Source organism: Sturnira hondurensis, unplaced genomic scaffold (genome assembly GCF_014824575.4).
Source record: "Sturnira hondurensis isolate 20B ecotype Veracruz unplaced genomic scaffold, ASM1482457v3 Scaffold0001872, whole genome shotgun sequence".
NCBI classification, from domain to species: Eukaryota; Metazoa; Chordata; class Mammalia; order Chiroptera; family Phyllostomidae; genus Sturnira; species Sturnira hondurensis.
The window spans coordinates 30,812,450-30,832,008 of record NW_028074503.1 but is presented as its reverse complement, the minus strand read 5'-3'; the positions used below and the strand labels follow the sequence as shown (position 1 = coordinate 30,832,008).

The 19,559-nt window shown below is 48.1% G+C and overlaps 1 protein-coding gene across 2 annotated transcripts in view; it reads left to right on the top strand.

Moving 5' to 3' along the window:
* CCBE1 (collagen and calcium binding EGF domains 1) overlaps positions 1 to 19,559 on the top strand; it is a 171,346-nt gene that overhangs the window by 140,926 nt on the left and 10,861 nt on the right. For both annotated transcript variants that reach the window (XM_037035258.1, XM_037035267.1), the window contains exons 3-5: positions 7,728 to 7,780; positions 12,029 to 12,163; positions 14,616 to 14,768. In XM_037035258.1, the coding sequence (XP_036891153.1) occupies positions 7,728 to 7,780; positions 12,029 to 12,163; positions 14,616 to 14,768 (341 nt within the window). The remainder of the gene's footprint in view (positions 1 to 7,727; positions 7,781 to 12,028; positions 12,164 to 14,615; positions 14,769 to 19,559) is intronic.

Sequence of the window (19,559 nt, the reverse complement as noted above, 5' to 3'; positions counted from 1 at the left end):
TAACAGTCAGTGCTTGAAGATACCATTTTCAGGATGAACATCACTGCAGCCTGTTATCAATAACCATTTAGGTGTTCCCAGAATGCTTTCAAAGTGAAGGTTAGAATAAAAGTCAGTCAGTGATGAGGGTTTTGGGTCCCACAGTGTCTTCATGCTGTCCATGCACAGTGACCAAAGAGGAAGACGCTGTTCACAGCTTCTGAACTCATGGTAATAGTGCTTCTGAAAAGTAGCAACTGTGGGAATACAGAGGAGGAGAGACTCATTGGTTTAAATGTGCCTCACCAATGGGGAAACTTGTTACATTAAAACCCTCCCAGGGTTTTAAAACTCTATCAAACCAGTTATGGAAGGTAGGAAATGTAAGAAGGAACCTCCTGCCCGATGGTACCCTAAATCCCAGAACTCGGTTCTTGATAAGTACCCTATGTGGCCTCCAGGTGACTTGGTCAAAGCAGTTTGGTTAAAACCTAGTTGGTCAAGTTGGTCCAGGATGTAAGTCCTCAGTTTCTGGGCTGGGGAAGGAACCCTGTGGGCAGCTACACGCAACCACGGGCTCATGAGCATCACTCCCAACCAATGTTCAAAACCAGAGTTACCAACATCATTGCCAAGGCTGTCATTAGAAATGTACCAAAACACCCGAAAATCCCTGAAGATCCCTTTAGTTTATTTCCTCTATGTTCTCCCACTATGACATCAACACATACTCATTCCAGAAAACCCACCTCCTCCACAGAAGTCAACCTAATGACTACCCAAGCCAATCTTTGTTTTTTAACATAAAAATACCCCATAGATACAATTTCAAAATTTTACAACGATAATACCCAGCTGCCTTTTCCAACTTGTTACAATTTTTTTCTTAGGTTTCAGCAATGGTCAACTTTTCATCTGAAGTTGGGGAAAGGCAGCCAGGAAGCACAATAACTGGGGCTGACAAGGCAGAAAACTCACTTGGGGGCACAAAGGAGGAGGGAAGAGTGTGAGAGAGGAGGACTGGAGCGTCTACCTCTGGCATCGTTGAGACGAGGAAGTTAATTAACCCCAGGCTCTGGTCTCCTTCTGGACTCGGGCGGCCCTCTGCGGAGTCCTCGACCTGCTGAGTCTGAGGAACACTGTGGCAGGGAGATAGGGAGGCACTGGCAGAAACACCATGCCAAGGCGCCTGCACGTGTTCTCAGCCCGCAGCCTGGGCTCTGGTCTGAATAGCCCATGCGCTCCTGGGCCAGCTTTGAGTAAACAGAGATCCAAGCATGTGGTTTCATCACTGAGAAAGGCTACGGTGCTGATCAGAGAGAGGGAAGTGGAATGCTTTAGGGTTTCACCTTTCCTGCAAGACAATCCAACGCAGTCACCTTTGAGCAGGTGTCAGTGTGGGAACAAATGTGGCCAAGATGATGCCCAAGAGTCGCTCTGCAGTCAGCGCTGGCTGCTTCTCAATTGAAGCCAAGCCGTGGGGAAGTCCAACTGTGGCGAGGCTGCCGACTGGTCATGCTCCCTCCCCTGCACCGTTCCCTCTTCTGTGACACTTCAGGGTCCTTGACAGTGGGGGCCAGAGTGGGGACACAGCAGGGAAAGCAGCACGTTTCTTATATTTTCTGTTGGCATTCGTGTACACCCGCACTGAGGTCCGTGCACCCTGACTCACTGAACCCTCACACCAAGCTGCCGAGGTGGGTACAGATACTCTCCCTTTTCACACACGAGGGAATCGGGGCAGAGGGACTCAAGTCACTTGTCTAAGGTCCCACAGCTGGAAAGCAGCAGAGCCTGGATCCAGCCAGGAGGCCCTAACCACTAGCTTTTCTGCCTTTGGGCGTAGATGCAATAAGGGTGTTTGTTGACCAAATAAATTATTATCATCACAGCCTTGTGGGGGTAAATACCTTCTGGTTCCCTTAGCTCCATTTTAGAATAAACACACAAACTTTTTTCCTGTAGCTCATCCAGCTAAAACCCAAACGATACCACAGCCAGGTCATTAATGGTTACAGAGTGACTTCCACGATGTTCCTTCCTCGTTTGACCTTTTTGTGTTTGCGTAGTGAAATACACACAACGTAAATTCACTGTTTTAACCACTTTTAGGTATGTAGTTCAGTGACATTATGGTGAGTTCTTGTACAATGGCATGCAATTATCAGCACCATTTGTCTCCAGAACTTTTTCATCTTCTCAAATTAACACTCTGTACCCTCTACACAATAACTTCCCACCCCACCCCTGGCCTCTGCAGCTGCCATGCTTTCTATCTCTATAAATCTGACTATTCTAGGTATCTCGAATAAGTGGGATAATCTAATATTGCTCCTCTTGTATTATGTCATTCAGCATAATGTTTTTAACATTCATCCGTATCATAGCCCGTGTCAGGATTTCTTCCTTTTTAAAGCTGCAGAATAGCCTACTGTACGTAGAGAGCACATTGTGTTTATCCAGTCACCTCATAACGGGCATTTGGGTTCTCTCCACCTTTTACCTTTTGTGAAAGATGCTATGAACGAGCATCGGTTTAAGTCTGATTTCAGTTCTCCTGGCCACACACCCGGGATTGGAACTGCTGGGTCACGTGGTAACTCTGCTTAACTCTTTTAGGAACCACCATTTTCTTGCTCCTTCCATCACTTGGTCTTCACCGTCAGTAGCTGCACATTAAAAGCGTGTTATACCTAATATACTCCTTGTGATCCTCTTAATCACATCATGGATTTGGCAGTAACAAGTTTAAACATAGATGAGTACATGGGTAGGTTTGTTGGGGTTTCTTTTGGTTCTTAGTTTACTGATTGCTGTAGGAAACATGAAAATATTCCATTTGCTGGGGGTGAGGGGTGCACATTCTGGTTTAAAGAATGTGCACCCCTGGAACATTCTTTATGGAACACCCATAAAACCTGTGGGACGTGGAACCAAGCAGGCCTAGGTGGGAGGTGAGTCATTTCATCAGGTTCTGTTCTCAGGGCCTCTAGCATAAGAGGAATTCTGGTAACTCACACAAAGTTCTGCAAAGCTCAATAAAAGTTTTGGAAAGCAAGGAGGGGAAGGGGAAGAGAGGAAAGCTTCCGCACACTAAGGAGTTTACAAAGAAACTCAGGGCCACTTTTAGAGCCCCGGGCCCTTATTCATAGCCCCAACAGATTCATGTTCTGTGTTCTTCCTGGGGAAAGTTCCCTACCGGCCTGACTCATTGGCAATGTGAGGAAGCCACCATCAATTTGCCTTTCAAAGACACCACCAGGAAGGTTTTATTGTTTTAGAATGGAATAATACATCAAGGGATTCTCTATGATCCTGTGGACTCTGTGTGTCTGGGTTCCACTCAGTCCTCCAGCTTAGTGTCCCAGTCCTGGGCTTCTTGGGTACAGTTTAAAAAAACAAAAACAAAAACCCTTCCATATCTTGCAGGAGTGGTCAAAGGGTGTCAGGCTGACTGCTTGGGGTTGGGGAGGGCTGTAAGTCCAGGTTCACACCAGGTTCACACCAGGCTTCCAGCTCATCCTGCTCTGGCCTGGCCTCCACCTTCCTTAGTATCTGCAGGCTCCAATTTCTGTGCCTTGCTTTTTGGGGATGTTGTCCTCTGGAGACACTGAGGTATGACATGACTCCACCTACAAGACCCTTCCCATCCTTCTGCCGCCCCCGCCCCAGCCACGTTCCAAATTAGAGAAGTCTCCTGATTCTGTGGAATAGGGGGCTTCCATTTTTATTTTATGGTCTCATTAGGTGAGGTTAACCTATAGAAGAAAAAGACAAAAATAATTACTTTTCCATCATCTTGAAATCAGAGGTTTCCCTCACTTCCCCCAGAAGAAGAGATGGCATCTGCCATTGACTAGAAGTGGAAGAAAAGGAGGAGCCTTAAGATGAGGAATCTTAAGATGAGGAATCTTGAAAGAGTGACTTTTGTTGTTTTCTTACTATGTTCATAAAGGTGCAGCTGGAACGCTGCCCTGACCCTCGACCGGGCCCTGTGCTAGGGACCTTTATTTTCTGTAATCAGTATGATAATTCTGTAAAGCAAATATTATTCATGTTTTATCCGTGAAGAATCTGAAGCTCAGCAAGTTTCAGAAACAAACCCAAGCACACTGACCAGTGTGGTTCAGTCGGTTGGGCATTATCTCGCAACGCGAAAGGTCGCCGGTTCAATTCCCAGTCAGGGCACATGCCTGAGTTGCAGGTTCCGTCCCCAGTTGGGGCACATGCGGGAGGCAGCCAGTTGATGTTTCTCTCACACATCGATGTTCTCTTCCTCTCTTTCTCCCTCCCTTCCCCTCGCTCTAAAAATAAATACATAATTTTTAAAAAATGAACCCAAGGCCACGTCCTGAGCTCTGCGAATAACAGAGACAGAGTTGCCCACCAGCTTTGCTTGCTCTAAAGCCTCCTGCATGTCGCTTGGCGCCAAGAACTCTAAAAAGTGCAGTTTGTTCTCTCATTTTGTCAAAGAAAAATCTGATATATCTGGTGCATGCTAAGCAGTTATGGAAAGGAAATCCCAAGTAAATCTTAGGAACATTTACCATTGCCTTGGAGCAAAGTGTTGAAACATTTCTTGCCTACTAACTCACTTGACCTTTTGAGTCCGTTTTAGTCCTCTGATTCTGCAGGCGGGGTTTTTTTTTTTTTTTTTCAGTTCTTTCTTAGAGTCTGATAATGGACAGCAGACAGTCAGATGACGGTATCTGTTATCTTCATTGTCTTGGTTTAGTGTTCCCTTCCAAAGGCTCTCGCACACATTGGTTGATGGGTCCTCTTTGGGGCCGCACTGTTTTTTTTATTTATGGTTTTCTGTGTGTGTTACTTCTCAGAGGCGCCCCGGGGAGACCTCCACAGGCTTTCCTGATTACCAGATGTCGCCCTTTTGGTGTCACAACCATCTACTCACCACTTCCTCTTGCCAAGAAATGAGAAAAGCCCTTGCCTTTGGAAACCGGCGCTGAGACACATGAAGCGTATTAAGAAGGGCGGCCTCCCCGGAATCCACACGAACTTTCACAGCCTCCGTTTGTTTTGCTTAAAGATAAAACACACACAGCCTCATTTGTAGTTAGGACTAACAAGGGCTCGTGTAACGGGGAGGAGAATCCACTTGGGCTGTTTTGACTGCATCATCCGTAAATTATGTCCTAAGTAATCTTTGAACCGGTACGACATATGCAGCCTGGGTTTGTTTTTCATACTTTGGAATATCTCGTTGTTGGTTTTAACTGGAGATCAATGATGGATGGGTGTTTAACATGCAAAATAATGCTGTAGCCCCAGGAAGACTCCTGGGGGAGACAGGAGGGTGTGGAGGAGTCTCAAACCTTCTTCTCTGGAGCAGGGACATGGTGTTAGTCATGCAACTAAGAGAAAGCAGCCAAGGGGAAGTGAATCGCTAGCTGAGCAGGTATTTAAATGACATGTGTCTATCCTGGAGCCCAGATCTGCTCCTGACAGAGCTGTGCCTTTTGATGACATGTCTCATTTATTTTCATAAAAAGGCAAAGTACAGGCTACTTTTGACTCCACTCTGTGGACAATCCTAAACCCTTGAAATGCTCAGAAAGGGTCAGAATGCCCAAGTTTGATAGCCTAGATATAGGAAGGGAGCTTGTGAGGATTGCATCCTCTTGCATGAACTTTAAAACACCAATGAACATCTCTGAGGTTACACCTTGGATGCACCATTTAAGTAGAAAGAGCCAAGTAGAACCATATGTTTAAATGTGGTGTTATCCTTAAGACGTGAGTATCAAAAACACATGCTTCTCCCCTCCATCCAACTTTCTCGTGAATCGCTTGAGTTCCTGACTATCAAGTGCACTGTTTTTCCTTACATAGATTCCGTCCGACAGCCTCACATAATACAGTGAGTAATAACCGTAAAATTGTAATGGATGCTCTATTCAGCCAGTTTTCTTTTTTGGTTGTTAGGAAGTTGGGCCTTCTTAAACCACAGAAAACTAGGCAGAGTTTAAGTTTCGTGGGATAGAGAGGTAGATCCTCTACTCTGTTAGAAATAATAATTATCATAAATGTATACCCCATGGGCTTCTTTGGCCATGTGAAGTTATAATTCAGCTGGAGATGCTAGGAAATTATGCCTCATAGGGAAACTGTGAGCACTGTCGCACATCATGCATGTCGGTCCATTTTATTTATATGTGAGTAAATATATATAAATGTACATTAAAATATAGGCATTAAATACACACACACACCTGTCTGACATAAAATATGCGGAAGACAGACTCAGAATAGTCCTTATTTAGCAGACAGGTACAGGTAGACAAATGTGTTTTTGCAGGGCAGGGGGGGATCCTGAGCTATCTCACTCAAGTCTGTTTCCAGAGCATCCCAAATGCCACCAGTTGTTATTGTGGAAGCCCTTGTGTTATTGAAAAGCTCATCTATCGCAGCCGGGCTGCATAGGAGATGCTTGCGGGGTGGAAGGGGTGGGGCTTCTGCAGGAGGTGGGCCTGCTGCACCCAATGGGGCCTCAGAACCTCCTCCTGCCAGATGGGATGTTTACAGGTTGTATATATTGTTCACAAACTTGATGTAAAACATGTAAGTGATGGATTGAATAAAATTTTCATAAATTCTCAAAGTTTTAGGAAGAGATTGCTGAAGTGTTTCTGTCACCTGGCACATGGTAATCCACCTTACAGGCCAGTCCATAAGAACTGATTTGACCTATAATATAGTTGGATCATACTAATATTGTGTAAGTAGAAAATAATGCTGTTAAGTTTTTTGAGTAAAAAATTGAGTGGTGGGAAACAGGCATCTAAGTATGTCAAATTATCCTTCAACAGATGGCTTGTCTAACCTGGCTGAAGGTTCTGATCACTGACAAAGATGGACACTTGCTTTACTTCTCACCCTTGATTATTTTAATAACAACAACAACTGCAACAATTACACTGTGTTGATCCCTTGTTAAAAATGTCAGCTCCCCTCCTACCTCTGCCTGCTTTGACTTACCCTCCAGAACTCTCAGAAGGCGGTTTGACTCTGCTTTGTCCAGAGCTAATAGTGGCTGGTCGGTAGTGGGGCTGGTCTGTTAGGAGCCCACAACCCCACTGTTGAGCTGGAATCTCTCCAGGGGAGACCGACATTTGGAACTGATGGCACCATTTCCCTAATTCAGGCAGAGATGGGAGACTTGCCTATTTCCATTGGGAGTCGCCTGATGGCTGTGTTTTAGCTGTAGATGATTCAGGCCCCTTTGGGTGCCATGCATGGTACAGGCATAAAAAAAGCTCTCCAGTGGGGGTCAGAATGCCTGGGGGCCTGTCCCAGTGTTATATTGGAATTAACCACCCTTATGTTATAATTATCCAGTGATTATTATACTTAGCTAATTATTACTATAATTAGCTAGTCGTGTAAATCCTTGGTGCATAGGTCACCCTCAAAGGTTCTTTTCATACTTATATCCCACAGACCTGTAATTATCTAATATAAGTATCTTAAAATCTCTGAGTTAGTTCCTTTCACAGGCTTCAAAGGATTAATTTCATGTATTATGTGGTGAGAAGGACATTCTGCCATTAGAACATGTAGTCATATGATATTGTGATATTTTTTATTTTAATCTCAGATTTCCTTTAAAATAACTCACCCTGACTTAGTGCCTCAGATTTTCCTAGGCACAAGTTCTTCAAAACCAATAAATGAAATGTACTTTTTATCTAACATATCCCATTTAAAATGCTTTTTTGTTTGTTTCTTAGGAAAAAGTGCTGCAAAGGGTATAAATTTGTTCTTGGACAATGCATCCCAGAAGGTATGTAACATAAAAGATTATGTCTTCTCACCTTATTTGTGACTGTTCATCAGATGTCTGTAAAGTTCAGGTGTGCCTGGAATGTATGTATGTATGTATGTTATTTGTGTCTGATTACCTGTGCATATGTGCATGTAATTTCTAGTTTGGGGCATTAAATTCTTCTAATTTCAGTTTGGTTATGTGGAGCATGCTCTATCTAAATCATTCCACAACATGTATGCATACGTTGAGTAATTCTCTAATCAGCTTATCACACGCAGGCAGAATACAACCGCCCTCCCCTACCCATCTCCCTGCTTGTCATGTGTTAAAATTGAAGCCCCTTCACGTGACCATCAACAAGCCCTGTGTTCAGCCCAGCCCTGAAGTGATAGAGACTCAGCCCTCGAGGCACCCACCTGCATGCCAAGTAGACAGGACAGGGTAGTGCAGAATCAGAGAGACCCAGATGTCCACCACGGTTCCCCATTGCCTTCCTCCGTCCACTCTGACTGCTGTAACAAAAATTCCATAGACCAGGTGGCTTAAATAACAAACACTTATTTCTCAGTCCAAAGGCTGGGAAGTCCAAGATCCACGTGCTGAAAGATTCAGGATCTAGCAAGAGCTTCCTGGTTCTTGCTGGGTCCTCACGTGGACAAAGGAGCTCTCTGTTGTAAGGCCATTAATCCCATTCATGAGGCAGCCACCCTCACAACTGAATCACCTTTCAAAGCCACGCCTCCACCTCCACCAGTACCATCACATCGGAGTTAGGATTTCAACATGGATTTCAGCAAGATGCAAACATTCACTGCACCCACATCCTACTGGCTATGACCTTGGGCACATTCCTTTCTAAACCTCAGTTTTTGCAGGAAAGTATTAGTACTTAACTCACATGATTGTTTTAAGAATATTACCACATATAAAGTACTCGGAAGAGAAGCTGCCTCTTATTAAGTCTTGGTAAGTGGTGGCTGCTGTTACTGTTGCTGTTGCTATCATTAATAAATGAAATATGTGCAATAGAGGACTCCAGAGCAGCAAGCATGTAGAGGGGCCCATGGCACAACGGACCAGAGTGGTCAGAGGTGGTCTGTAGAAGGAGCACAGACTTGTGCTAGGTTGTCAAGGAGGGCTGTCCCAGCCCCAGGTTCCCCGAGGTTCCCCGCACTGACACAGGAAACACTAGGGACCATTTGAAGAGCATGAGATTAGTTTGCCCAGGGCTGAGGACAGATGGGTGGGGGACGTGAAATAGTATTCTTTACTGTTGCCCATGAAGCCGGGTCTCTACAGAGGACTTGAGCCCAGCCAGGCTAACTCGTGTGGTGGTAGCCCATGGAGAGCAACTTTTTTTTATCAGTGAGAAGTAAATGAGTCCCTCCTGTTGATTGCTCCCTTCAGTGGAAGGATGGCCGAGATCATGGATGCATAGCTGTAACCTCTTAGGAAGGTTGGTTAGGAAAGGTCAGCATTTGTTTGGTGTGTATGGACTTGGGCCTCCGGAAGACGGAATTTCCCACTGCCAGCCGGTTCCACTGGGTAGGGCTTGGTGAGGAAAACCACAACAGTCAAAACAACTGCATTCCATCATGAGCCAGCTTGTCTCAGTCACCAGCTGTGTCTTTTACATTTCCGTGCGGCAGCTACTGAACGAGAATTAAGTTTAGGCTAATCAAATTAAGACCCCAGCTAAAGACCTTGTCCAACTAATGAAAAACGCCTGACATGGATACCACCTACTTAGGGTTCCTAAGCGATCGGTACTGTGGCTTCAAACATCTAGGCCTAGAACTAATCCCCTGACCCGGAAGGGGGACCACAGCACCTATGGTTACAGCACTGATGTAACCTAGAGCTGCGTTCTTCCAGGCAAAGGGTCTCAGGAGCCGAAAGCTGCACTGCCGTCGTAACTAACTCTTTGCTCTGCTGAAACACTTTCAAAAGTTGATTTGTTTTCATCTGTGGGAATGAGTCAGCATTGTTGGTCTTTGACAAAGATATCTTTAGTGTTAAAGGTCTCTATTGCCCCCAAATGCAAAGTATTAATGTCGAATCTCAGAAAAGATAGTGTTTTAGTAAAGATTCTTGGAAAAGAGATTAATTTTTAAGGAATGGGTTGACAAGGTTGTCTTATCTGGCGACTCTAAAATCTGCAGAGTGGGGCAGCAACATGGAGACCCAGGGGAGAGTTCGAGTTTGGATCTGAATACCGACCTCTGACCCAATTCCCGCTGTAGCAGGGCAGGTGCATTCTCTCTCTAGTAAGGCCTTTAACTGATTGGGTGAGGCCCACCATCATTGTGGAGGGCAATCTGCTTTATCCTGAGTCTACGGATTTAAATGTTAATCTTATCTAAAAATGTATGTCCACCAAAACATTTAGAATAATGTTTAACCAGGTACCTGGGTATTACGGCCTAGCCAACTTGATACATAAAATTAACCATTATAGATAGTAAAAAGAGAACAGAATTTCTTTTAAAAATAATAATAATGTGCTAAGTAAATAATAGAAGCTATAGTTAAAAGTGTTACTGCCTCATATTTGTTGCTCTAAGAGTCAGCAACCTATGCTTGTGAGCCACATTTGGCCCACTGCCTGTTTTTGTAAATAAAGATTTATTAGGACACAGCCATACCCATTAATTTGACCGTTGTCGATGGCTGTGTTTGCCCTATAACAACAGAGTTGAGGAGTTGCAACAAAGGCCTGCAAAGCCAAAACTACTATCTGGCCAACCAGCTATATTTTGCCCCCCATCCCTGACATGTTACCTTAGTCAGCCAGGTAGTAGGGTGATCTGATTGGTTCTAGTTCAGTAATTACCAGTCACGCAAAAACTGTGGGAAGAGAATAGTACTGTTGCTCCAGGGGATACAGTCCCTGAAAGATACCTGAACAAGTGTAAGAGCTAGGAATTGAAGAAGTGGAAGAGCAGGTAAAGCTCTCACTGTGTGCCAGGCATTGCGCTTAATGTGCCATCTTATGCAATCTCCTGAAAGCTCCATGAAGTCAATATTATCGTTACCTTATTTTACAGGTAAGGATACCTGGGGCTTAAAGGACTCAAGATCACAGAGGTTGTGGCAGAGTTAGGGGGGTTGGCTCCCAACCCTTCGCCTCAATGTGGATCCACCTGGAGGATCCACGGGCCTGGACACAACGGGCCTGGTGTACAGTAGGCATTTGGTAACCACGTGGGAGCCTGTGGGCATGGGGTGTGTCAAGCACAGAACGTTGAGGCCTAGAGGTGAGGCTTAGTACCAAAAACACGTTTGGCCAGGGACACACACTGGCAAAGCAGGCCTGGACTTGCCATCACAGGGCAAAGTATTTATCTGGGTCATCGTGAGAAAGGCATGAGCCTTGTCACACTGCCCCCCCACAGCAGGGCTGCCAGCCCCCCCGCTGCACCTTCACATGCGGCAGAGCGTCCAAGGAGAGCTCTTCTGTCAGCACCGGGGAAGACAGTGCAGTGATTAATGAGATGCTGGGTCTAGTCGGCAAGTCAATACTCAGAGCCCTGAGTGCCTGACTTAGAGCCAGGTCCCTTCAGAGGCTTGTTAAGTATCAGTTCGTAAGGATGGGCGGGGGGAGGTGCTCTAGGTCTTCACAGGTAATAGACCACCCACCCCAGTGTGCACGGGCGTAGGGCCAGAATGCAGTCTCTAGCCATTCGACCTTATCCAGCTCCTTCTCAGCAGGCACAACCAGCCTAATGGCATACCCCTCTATAACACACACACACATACTCACAACTCACACACGCCTCAGTTTCAAAGCCTCCCTCACACTCCTTGGAGCCGGCCTGACTACCAGCCCTGCTCCCCGTGTTATGACGACAACGCCCATCACCAGGGCTGGCCAAAGGAACCTCCTTTTTCTACAGAAGTTGGTTTAAAAAAAGAAAGAAAGAAAAGTATAGGCCTAGGCCATGCTGCAAAGAAGAGCCTGGCCATCCAGATACCTTTGCTCTTGGGCTGAGAGATGAAGACCAAAGGATGAGGAGGAGGTGACCCTGGGTGGGAACCACAAGTGCAGTTTGCTTCTCAGCACTGCGGAGGTGGGCACCACTTTTCCCAGAGGTGCCCCGGGGCCTGAAGAGGTACTCCCCTGCAGACACAGCAGCCACCACACTTCCCAGGTCCCCTGGAGCAAGTGCCGCCCAGAAAGTCTGCTCTAGACCTCAGCCAGGTGACGCACCTCCACCTCGGGAAGGGCTGTGGTTGATGCGAGCTCACACCTTCCCTTCTCAGATTATGACGTGTGTTCCGAGGCGCCCTGTGAGCAGCAGTGCACAGATAACTTCGGCCGAGTGCTGTGCACATGTTACCCGGGATACCGGTATGACCGCGACAGGTACCGGAAGCGGGAGAAGCCCTACTGCCTCGGTGAGTTGGCCAAATGCATGTGATCCCCAGCTCCTGACGCTGTGCCTCGTTCAGGGGGGCCTGTGCCGTGTGGGACGCCCTGCTTCAGTGGGGGCTGCTCTCAGCTGCCACTTTGGTCCCCCATTCCTGCCCTTTCGTCCTGATCCTTGCCGCATGCTGTGTGCTGGCATCATAGGAGCAAATCCCTCGATTACCGAAACAAATGCTGGCCAAGTAAATCTTCAGGGAGCTGGTTCCAGGCAGGGCCTCCTGCGGAACGAGGTGTATGAGCAGGCATGGAGTCATTATCAAATGTGAACTAGGAGACTGTAAAACAGACATAAGTGGGCAGAAACATGAAAACTGGAACGAGAGTGAGTGTCCACTCAGACGAGGACTAGGAGGGCAGGCTGGGACAGAGGAGTGTCCAGGTGGCAGACAGGTTGGGCGTGAGTCAGGGGGAGCTGAAGCTGGCCACCCGACTGCAGCTCCGCAAAATCAGCACCTCCCATGCTGTGTTCCCTGCTCCCCATCCCGTGCTCTCTGAGTTCCTGAGACAGGTTTATTGTCCCCTGGAGCCACATGTTTCGAAGTGTGGTCAGTCACAGCTAACCTGTCTCAGAAACACCTGGGATTCTGTCTTAAAATATATATATATCCTGGCTTCACCTCCAGCCTCTGGTGGAGGGTTCAGAAATCTGCGTTTATACGAATGCCTTTAGAGCAGGGTGTCAAACTCATTTTCACTGGGGGCCACATCAGCCTCATGGTTGCCCTCAAAGGACTGAATGTAATTTCACCTCTTTAACAGTTAGGAGTAGTTATATTTATACAGTCCTAAAATTATTTCGGCCCCTTGAAGGCAACCGCGAGGCTGATACGGCCCCCAGTGAAAATGAGCTTGACACCCCTGCTCTAGGGACTCACGGGCACAGTCAAGGTTGAGGATCAGCTGGAGGTGAGCCGAGGAGGCTGGCACACATGCCCAGGTGGAAAACAAAGGGGCTGTGATGAGCCAGGGCTCGGGAAAGCACCATTTAAAAGAACTTCCAGAAATGAGGTCTCCTGGCCTCTCCCCAGGGGAAGACGCACCATGCTGACAAGGAACAGGACTGCAACCACCATGTTAACAGACTGGGGGCCCATGGCCTCTCCTACAGAGAGCACGGTACTCCGCTCTGCACCCCCAAGGTCCCAGGACAAAGCCTCTGTGCTGTGATACCCTGTCCTTTTCATTTGGGGATCGGCAAAACCACCTTTCTGCTAAGGTCTCCATCCATTTCTCTGTCCCCTATCAACCTCCCTCCTCCCTCCTCCTCCCTCCTCCCTCCTCCCTCCTCCCTCCCCCCTCCTCCCTCCTCCCTCCCCCCTCCTCCCTCCTCCTCCCTCCTCCTCCCTCCTCCTCCCTCCTCCTCTCTCCTCCCTCCTCCCTCCTCTCTCCTCCCTCCTCCCTCCTCCCTCCCTCCTCCAGACAGAGGCAAGTTCATGCTCAGGTGTAGGGCAGGGGCACGTGGAGAGAGGCAGTCAGCCTGAGGAACGGCAGGGGAGGCTCCAGCTGTGACATCTTTGTCTACAGGTGACATAGTATGTGTCACCAGTGGGAACCCCAAGTGACCACGCTCCCCTGGGCACATCCAGGGCCTGCCACAGGCGGCCCCAGGAGTAGTTGTCCGTGCCCGGAAACGAGGGCTGAGCGCTCTCGGCCACCACCTGTGCACAGTCTGGGGCGGTGTGTCGTGTCCTCAGCCAGCGAACAGGAACAGACTTGGGCTCCCTCCCCTCTTCCCAGCGGGAAACAGTTTTGTTTCCACCCCACTCAGTTGGGGACATGTCTGTGATGTGCCCGGCTCACGGGGAGCCTTACAGGTCATTTGTTTGATGGCCTCACGGCTCATTTCCACAGCTCACGAGGGGTCTGTTAGGGTCATCACAGAGGCTGAAATTTTGTGGGAAAATCTCTGTCCATGAGACCCATTATGACTCTTTTCTTTTAACCAAAGTGGCTTTTCCCAGGTACCAACACATCTCTTCACTAGGAAGGAGCCCTCCCTAAGTGACCTTGGGTCACCTCATGCTATTTGGAGCGTAAAACCCTCGACACACTGGGTTCTGTGCAGAAAACCCTTTGTATAGCGCTCCAAAGGGTATCGCCTTCAAAGGGTGTCACCAAAGGGTGTCTCCTTTTCTCTTCCAAGGAGCCCTACGGGGGAGAACTTTGAAGGCTAGCAATGCCCGGGCACCAGCCACCTGACTTGGAACCCCCTCGTGATCTGTCTGTAACCATGGTGACCCTGCCTGAAGTGCTCCCGTCACTCCCGTTTCTAGCGTCTTGCATTTCCCAGGCTCCTCCGGAAGAGGTGTGGCAAAGCGATCTTGGCAGACGTTAACAGAGGGGCCAAGCCTCCTGTCACCTGTGGTCTTGGAAGTGTGAATTCTTGGAAACTGAGTGTTGTCTGCATTTGGTTCACACCAGATATCGACGAGTGCGCCACCAGCAACGAGACACTATGCGCACACACCTGCGTCAACACTTTGGGCAGCTACCGCTGTGAATGCCGCGAGGGCTACATCCAGGAGGACGACGGGAGGACGTGCGTCAAGGGGGACAAGTACCCCAATGACACCGGTGGGTAGGGCAAATAAAATTATCCCTTTAATTGGGTGGGTGGGTGGGTGGACGGATGGATAGATAAGCACTAGGAAGGGGCATGTATAGGGACAGTAGGTGGGGCCTGAGTGGGAGGAGGGAAGGTCAGAAGGTCAAGCCTCTGCCAAAGAGACCTGGTGAGAGCCATTCCTGTGAGCAGCAAGGGTTGCGAGCTCGGGAGTGCTTGAGAAAGCCCTCCACCGAGCAGAGGCAGAGCGCGCATGGGTAAATCAGTAGAACTGAGTCACAGGCTTAGACCAAACTAGGATGAGCAAAGAAGAGGGCAGAAACACTGTTCCCTCAGAGAAAGTGGGCTGAGTATAAATATGAAGCATTTCCATGTAAGGAAATTATCTACGTCAGCACCGCTCACAGCCTAGTCCGTGGCCCTGGGTCTGCTGATGAACTGTTTGTGATTTGGTTCACAAGGGAGAAGAACCGAAGTAGAGAAGAATGTTTAGAAATTTTTTATTCCAATTTGACAGAGAAATTTTGTCTAAATCCAAAGATTTCTGCTGGCGTTTTATGCCTTATTTTTCTAGTAATTTATTTTCATTGTATTTTGCAAACACAGTCACAGTGAAGTGGAAAGTTTTTTAAAGCTGGCCTTTCTTCAGAGCGTTTGAGAGGTTGATTTACGTTGGGTCGACCAGACTGCACTGAGCTGTCTGATGGATCGATAGCTCGGGGATATGGTCAGCCTGCATATCGGGTTACTTATTTAAGTTTGGGAGGAAGGGGACAGGGCAGGGAAAGGGGGAGCCCTCATGCTCCCGTGTATCCAACACTTCCAAGGCCAAGCAGCTGTCATCTTCCAGAGCTCGGGGCCCAGGTCTCCTCTGTCACCCTTGGGAGGGGACAGTATCAGGGATCCTGTCAGTGGGGGGCCCCTTGGGCCTGGGCCACCTGTGGGTGAGGAGGGAGCAAAGCCCAGGTACCAAGAAATACGGGTACACAGGATGTACCAAGAACTGGGTACACAGGAGCTAGTTAGTGATTTGGGGGTGGAGGTGTAGCCCGAGATTCAGAAAGGGGCAGCAGGCAGTTGCCATCCGCTCAGGCCAGCAAACAGCTGGGGACCAGCTGCCTCGCACAGGGAAAACTGCAAAGCAAAACAATGAGGAACAAGTGGGTTGAGTCATGAGGAAGCCCCCCCATATTACAAGTAGAGGCAAATACCTGTTTGGAGCCAGCTCAGAATTGGGTAGTTTAGGGTAGTGTGAATGAATCGGAGGGCCCTGTGAAAACTATTTAAAGCCTGAAGCATGTGAGGCCCATTGGCCCCAAAGTACTTAAAACAGGGGTCAGTCGACAAAAGAAATGTTAGGTTGTTTCATGGTGCAGGAGGTGGGGGAGGGGGGCAGGATGTATAACTTAACTCTTAGATTATGTCCTACATTAAAATGAAGAATCTCATTGAAATACGAGGTGCCGCCTTTTAGCCACTGAGAGACATACCAATGTGTGGGGCAACTTAAGAATTAGCAACAAGAAGCCTGGCCAGGTGGCTCAGCTCGTGGCTGCAGCGTCCTGTACACCAAAAGGTTGTGGGTTCAGTCCCCGGCCAGGGCACATACAAGAGGCAACCAACCAATGTTTCCCTCTTACATGGATGTTTCTCTCTCTCTCTCTCTCCCCTTCCTCTCTCTCTAAAATTAATAAACATACCTTTGGGTGAGGATTTAAAAAAAAGAATGAGCAACAAGAGAGCAGTGTTCTCATTTTTCACTTTGGGATTGGATTTCCAGCGGCGCGCTGAGCCAGGAAGCCCGTGGGCTGTTGGCCAATGCGCCCAGCACCTCAGCTTTCTCTTTGCCTCGAATTTGTGTCCAGGTGAAATCCCATCTTCATGGGCGAGAAGGGCAGTGCTGAGCCACCCAGTCTAGCTCGTGACCATCAGATACAGTGACACCTCCTGACTGCTGAGTGTCAGGGAGGCAGTGGACGGTAGGGGTCACCAAATGAAAAGACCTCGTCCTGCCCCCAGGCAGTTCCCACCTGGTGCCCACGGACCAGTCTCAACTAGCAGACACCATCTGCAGGGACTAGGGTAGGGCTTTCTCGGTGGAATTTACTGGTTCTTTGATCTCGTGTGGCCACCTCCCCTTATGATAATTCCTGGGTTCTGCAACCACATTCCTCTTCGGTCCCATCCGTGGCCCTGCTCTGTGGTTCCCTGGGGATGCTCCTGAGCAGTGACAAGGCAGCCTCGGTGGTGCTCACCGCCTGCCTCATGCTGGGGCCGTGTGGGCCCAGGGAAGGGCCCGGCCACCAAGCAGCGGCACAGGAAGATCTCCCTGCGTCTGTGACATCAGCAGCCCGGGGTGCTCAGTCACCCTGAGACCAGACTCCTGTCTCCTTCCCTGAGAAATGAGTTGTACTTCAAAAACATTTCTCACACACACAAAGTGCTTCCGTACAAGAGTTTGAGAGTTGCATTGAAGAGATGGCCAGTTTGGTGACCAGTTTGACTTCCCATGTAGCTGAGAATTTGGTAAAAAAAAAAAAAAAACCTCCAAATAAGGAATATATATTCGCAACTTTTTTGTACCTTCTCCAGTGTTACTCTCATTTAAAGGCATGCTTTATCTCGACCACTTATGACAGTATTTCTCCGCTTTGCGTTCCACAGAACCATGGGGTCCTGGGTATGGCTAAGCCTTTCTTCCTCTAGAAGCTTCTGTGTTCAGATATTTGGGGAGGAAGGTGTTAATGTGCTCACTTCTTAAGGATTCGTGATGTGAGTGCATTAAAAGTCTGAGAGAGATGGCCATTTCTGAAAGAAAAAAATGTTAATTTTGATTAAATCTGCATTTCCCAAAATTGGTTTCTTAAACATCTCCCAGAAAAAAGGTGTCCTAAAAATCAGAGTTTGGAAATTCTAAGTTATTAGCATCAAAACTCTGAGCCCTGGGGCTGAACATGGTAGGTCATCTGGTCAACCTTCGGGGAAGGATATTTTCAGACACAGCGGCAAGGTCCAGTGAAAAGCCATGTGCTGCAGACAGCAGCAGAGCATCTGAAGAACAAAACAGGACAAAACTCCTCCATCCTGCCATTCCAAGAGACTGGATGTTCCTGTTTGCAGGGACTGGAAGGGGACTGTCCTTCCATGTAATTGGGAAGAACTGCCTGGTGGCTCTACCGCTGAGCTCCACTGTAACAAAGTCATTGCACAGATTCACCTCGGCTGCCAAGTCTCACCCCCGCCCACCTGCCTCCTCTAAATATAACAGCTTCAAATAATTTTCTGAAACACCACTGTCGGCTGCACCACACTCCCCCACCACCAGCAGCGGCGTTGTAAGAGAACTCAGTATTTCACGTTTAGTAACTGCTCTCGGTGGATTTCACAACATACCCACAGAGGACGTAGCATTCGGCGTTGGTGTTGTGCTAAGGACAACATTCCAACACCAGTTACCAAGGAGATCAGGGAGTTACAGATGGAGAGGAATAAGTCATACACAAAATTACAACAAAGGGCAGGCACATTATGTGTCCTGAGTGCTAAAGTCATAACCCAGGCGATGGGCCACTGAGAAGGTGAGGCACTGGCTTTGATGGCTCTGGCCACACAAAAAAATACAGTGCCCCCGATGTGTTTCTCTGAGAGTCGCGATGCCCCAGGAAGTGCCTTGACTTCGAGGCAGGGGTGTTCAACCTGTGGCCCGTGGGCCACATGAAGCCCAGGATGGCTATGAATGTGGCCCAACACAAAATGTAAATTTACTTAAAACATCATGAGATTTTTTTGTTTTCATTAGTGTTTGTGCATCTAATGCGTGGCCAAGACAACTCTTCTTCTTGCAGTGTGGCCCAGAGACGCCAAAAGAACGGGCACCCCTGGAGGAGAGCTGGCAGCTGCTTTGGCCCTAACCAGCTGAGCGTCACCGGGCGGGTCTCTGGGCCTCAGCTTCCTCCTCTGTGAACAAAAGGGGCGAGGGGAGCGCTGAAGACCTTTTTCCCCTTGCAAATACTTTTTTGCAATTTGGTACAATCCAGCTTAAGTAGAAGTAATAGAAGTCCTGCCAGCCCCGTGTGTCCCTGTGCGGTCCCTTCTTGTCCTTCCTCTAAGCGAGTGCCAGGACTCCAAGACATGCCCACCTGTAGCACCGAAACAGAGAACCTGCTGTATCTAAAAGATGAGTCGTCAACAGTCGGCTGTTCAGCTCGGCAACAAGAAAAGTTAGGGGCTGGACGAGCCCTGCGTCTGGAACATCAGAGGCAGCTAAGTGGTTTCACGTGTTTTGGACTAATTAATAAGCCAAATATTTCATCACAGTCGATTTTTTGGGGGATGAGGAGGTAATGATGATTCTAAGTAAAAATCTCCTTGTCCTCTTTTTTTTTTTTTTAAACTTTGCGTTATCCAGTGCCTGTAACGTTACAGTCAGAGGGATTTAAGAGCCAGCAAGCGCTGCCTCAGCTGTTTGTTCAGAGGGCGGGCAGGGAGCGGCAGGGGCCGCCGAGGAATGGTCTCTGGTGGCTGAAAGGTCACCCTGCACACAGGCACCGTGACCCTCTGGCTCGCCCGGTCACTTTGATTCTCTCTCTGAGAATACGGAGCTGGAGCCTGTCCAGTCACTCCGGGGAGACTGTGTAGCCCCCAGTGAGGAGACAAATGAAGGGCATGTTGGCTCCATAGTAATTAGCTTACAGATCTCTCTTTTTCAACTTGTGTTTACTCTCTGATAAAGTGACCTCGACCCCCCAGTGTCACTTATCATAGTTCAAAGTGTCAGGGACGGCCAGGTGTTTCATATAACT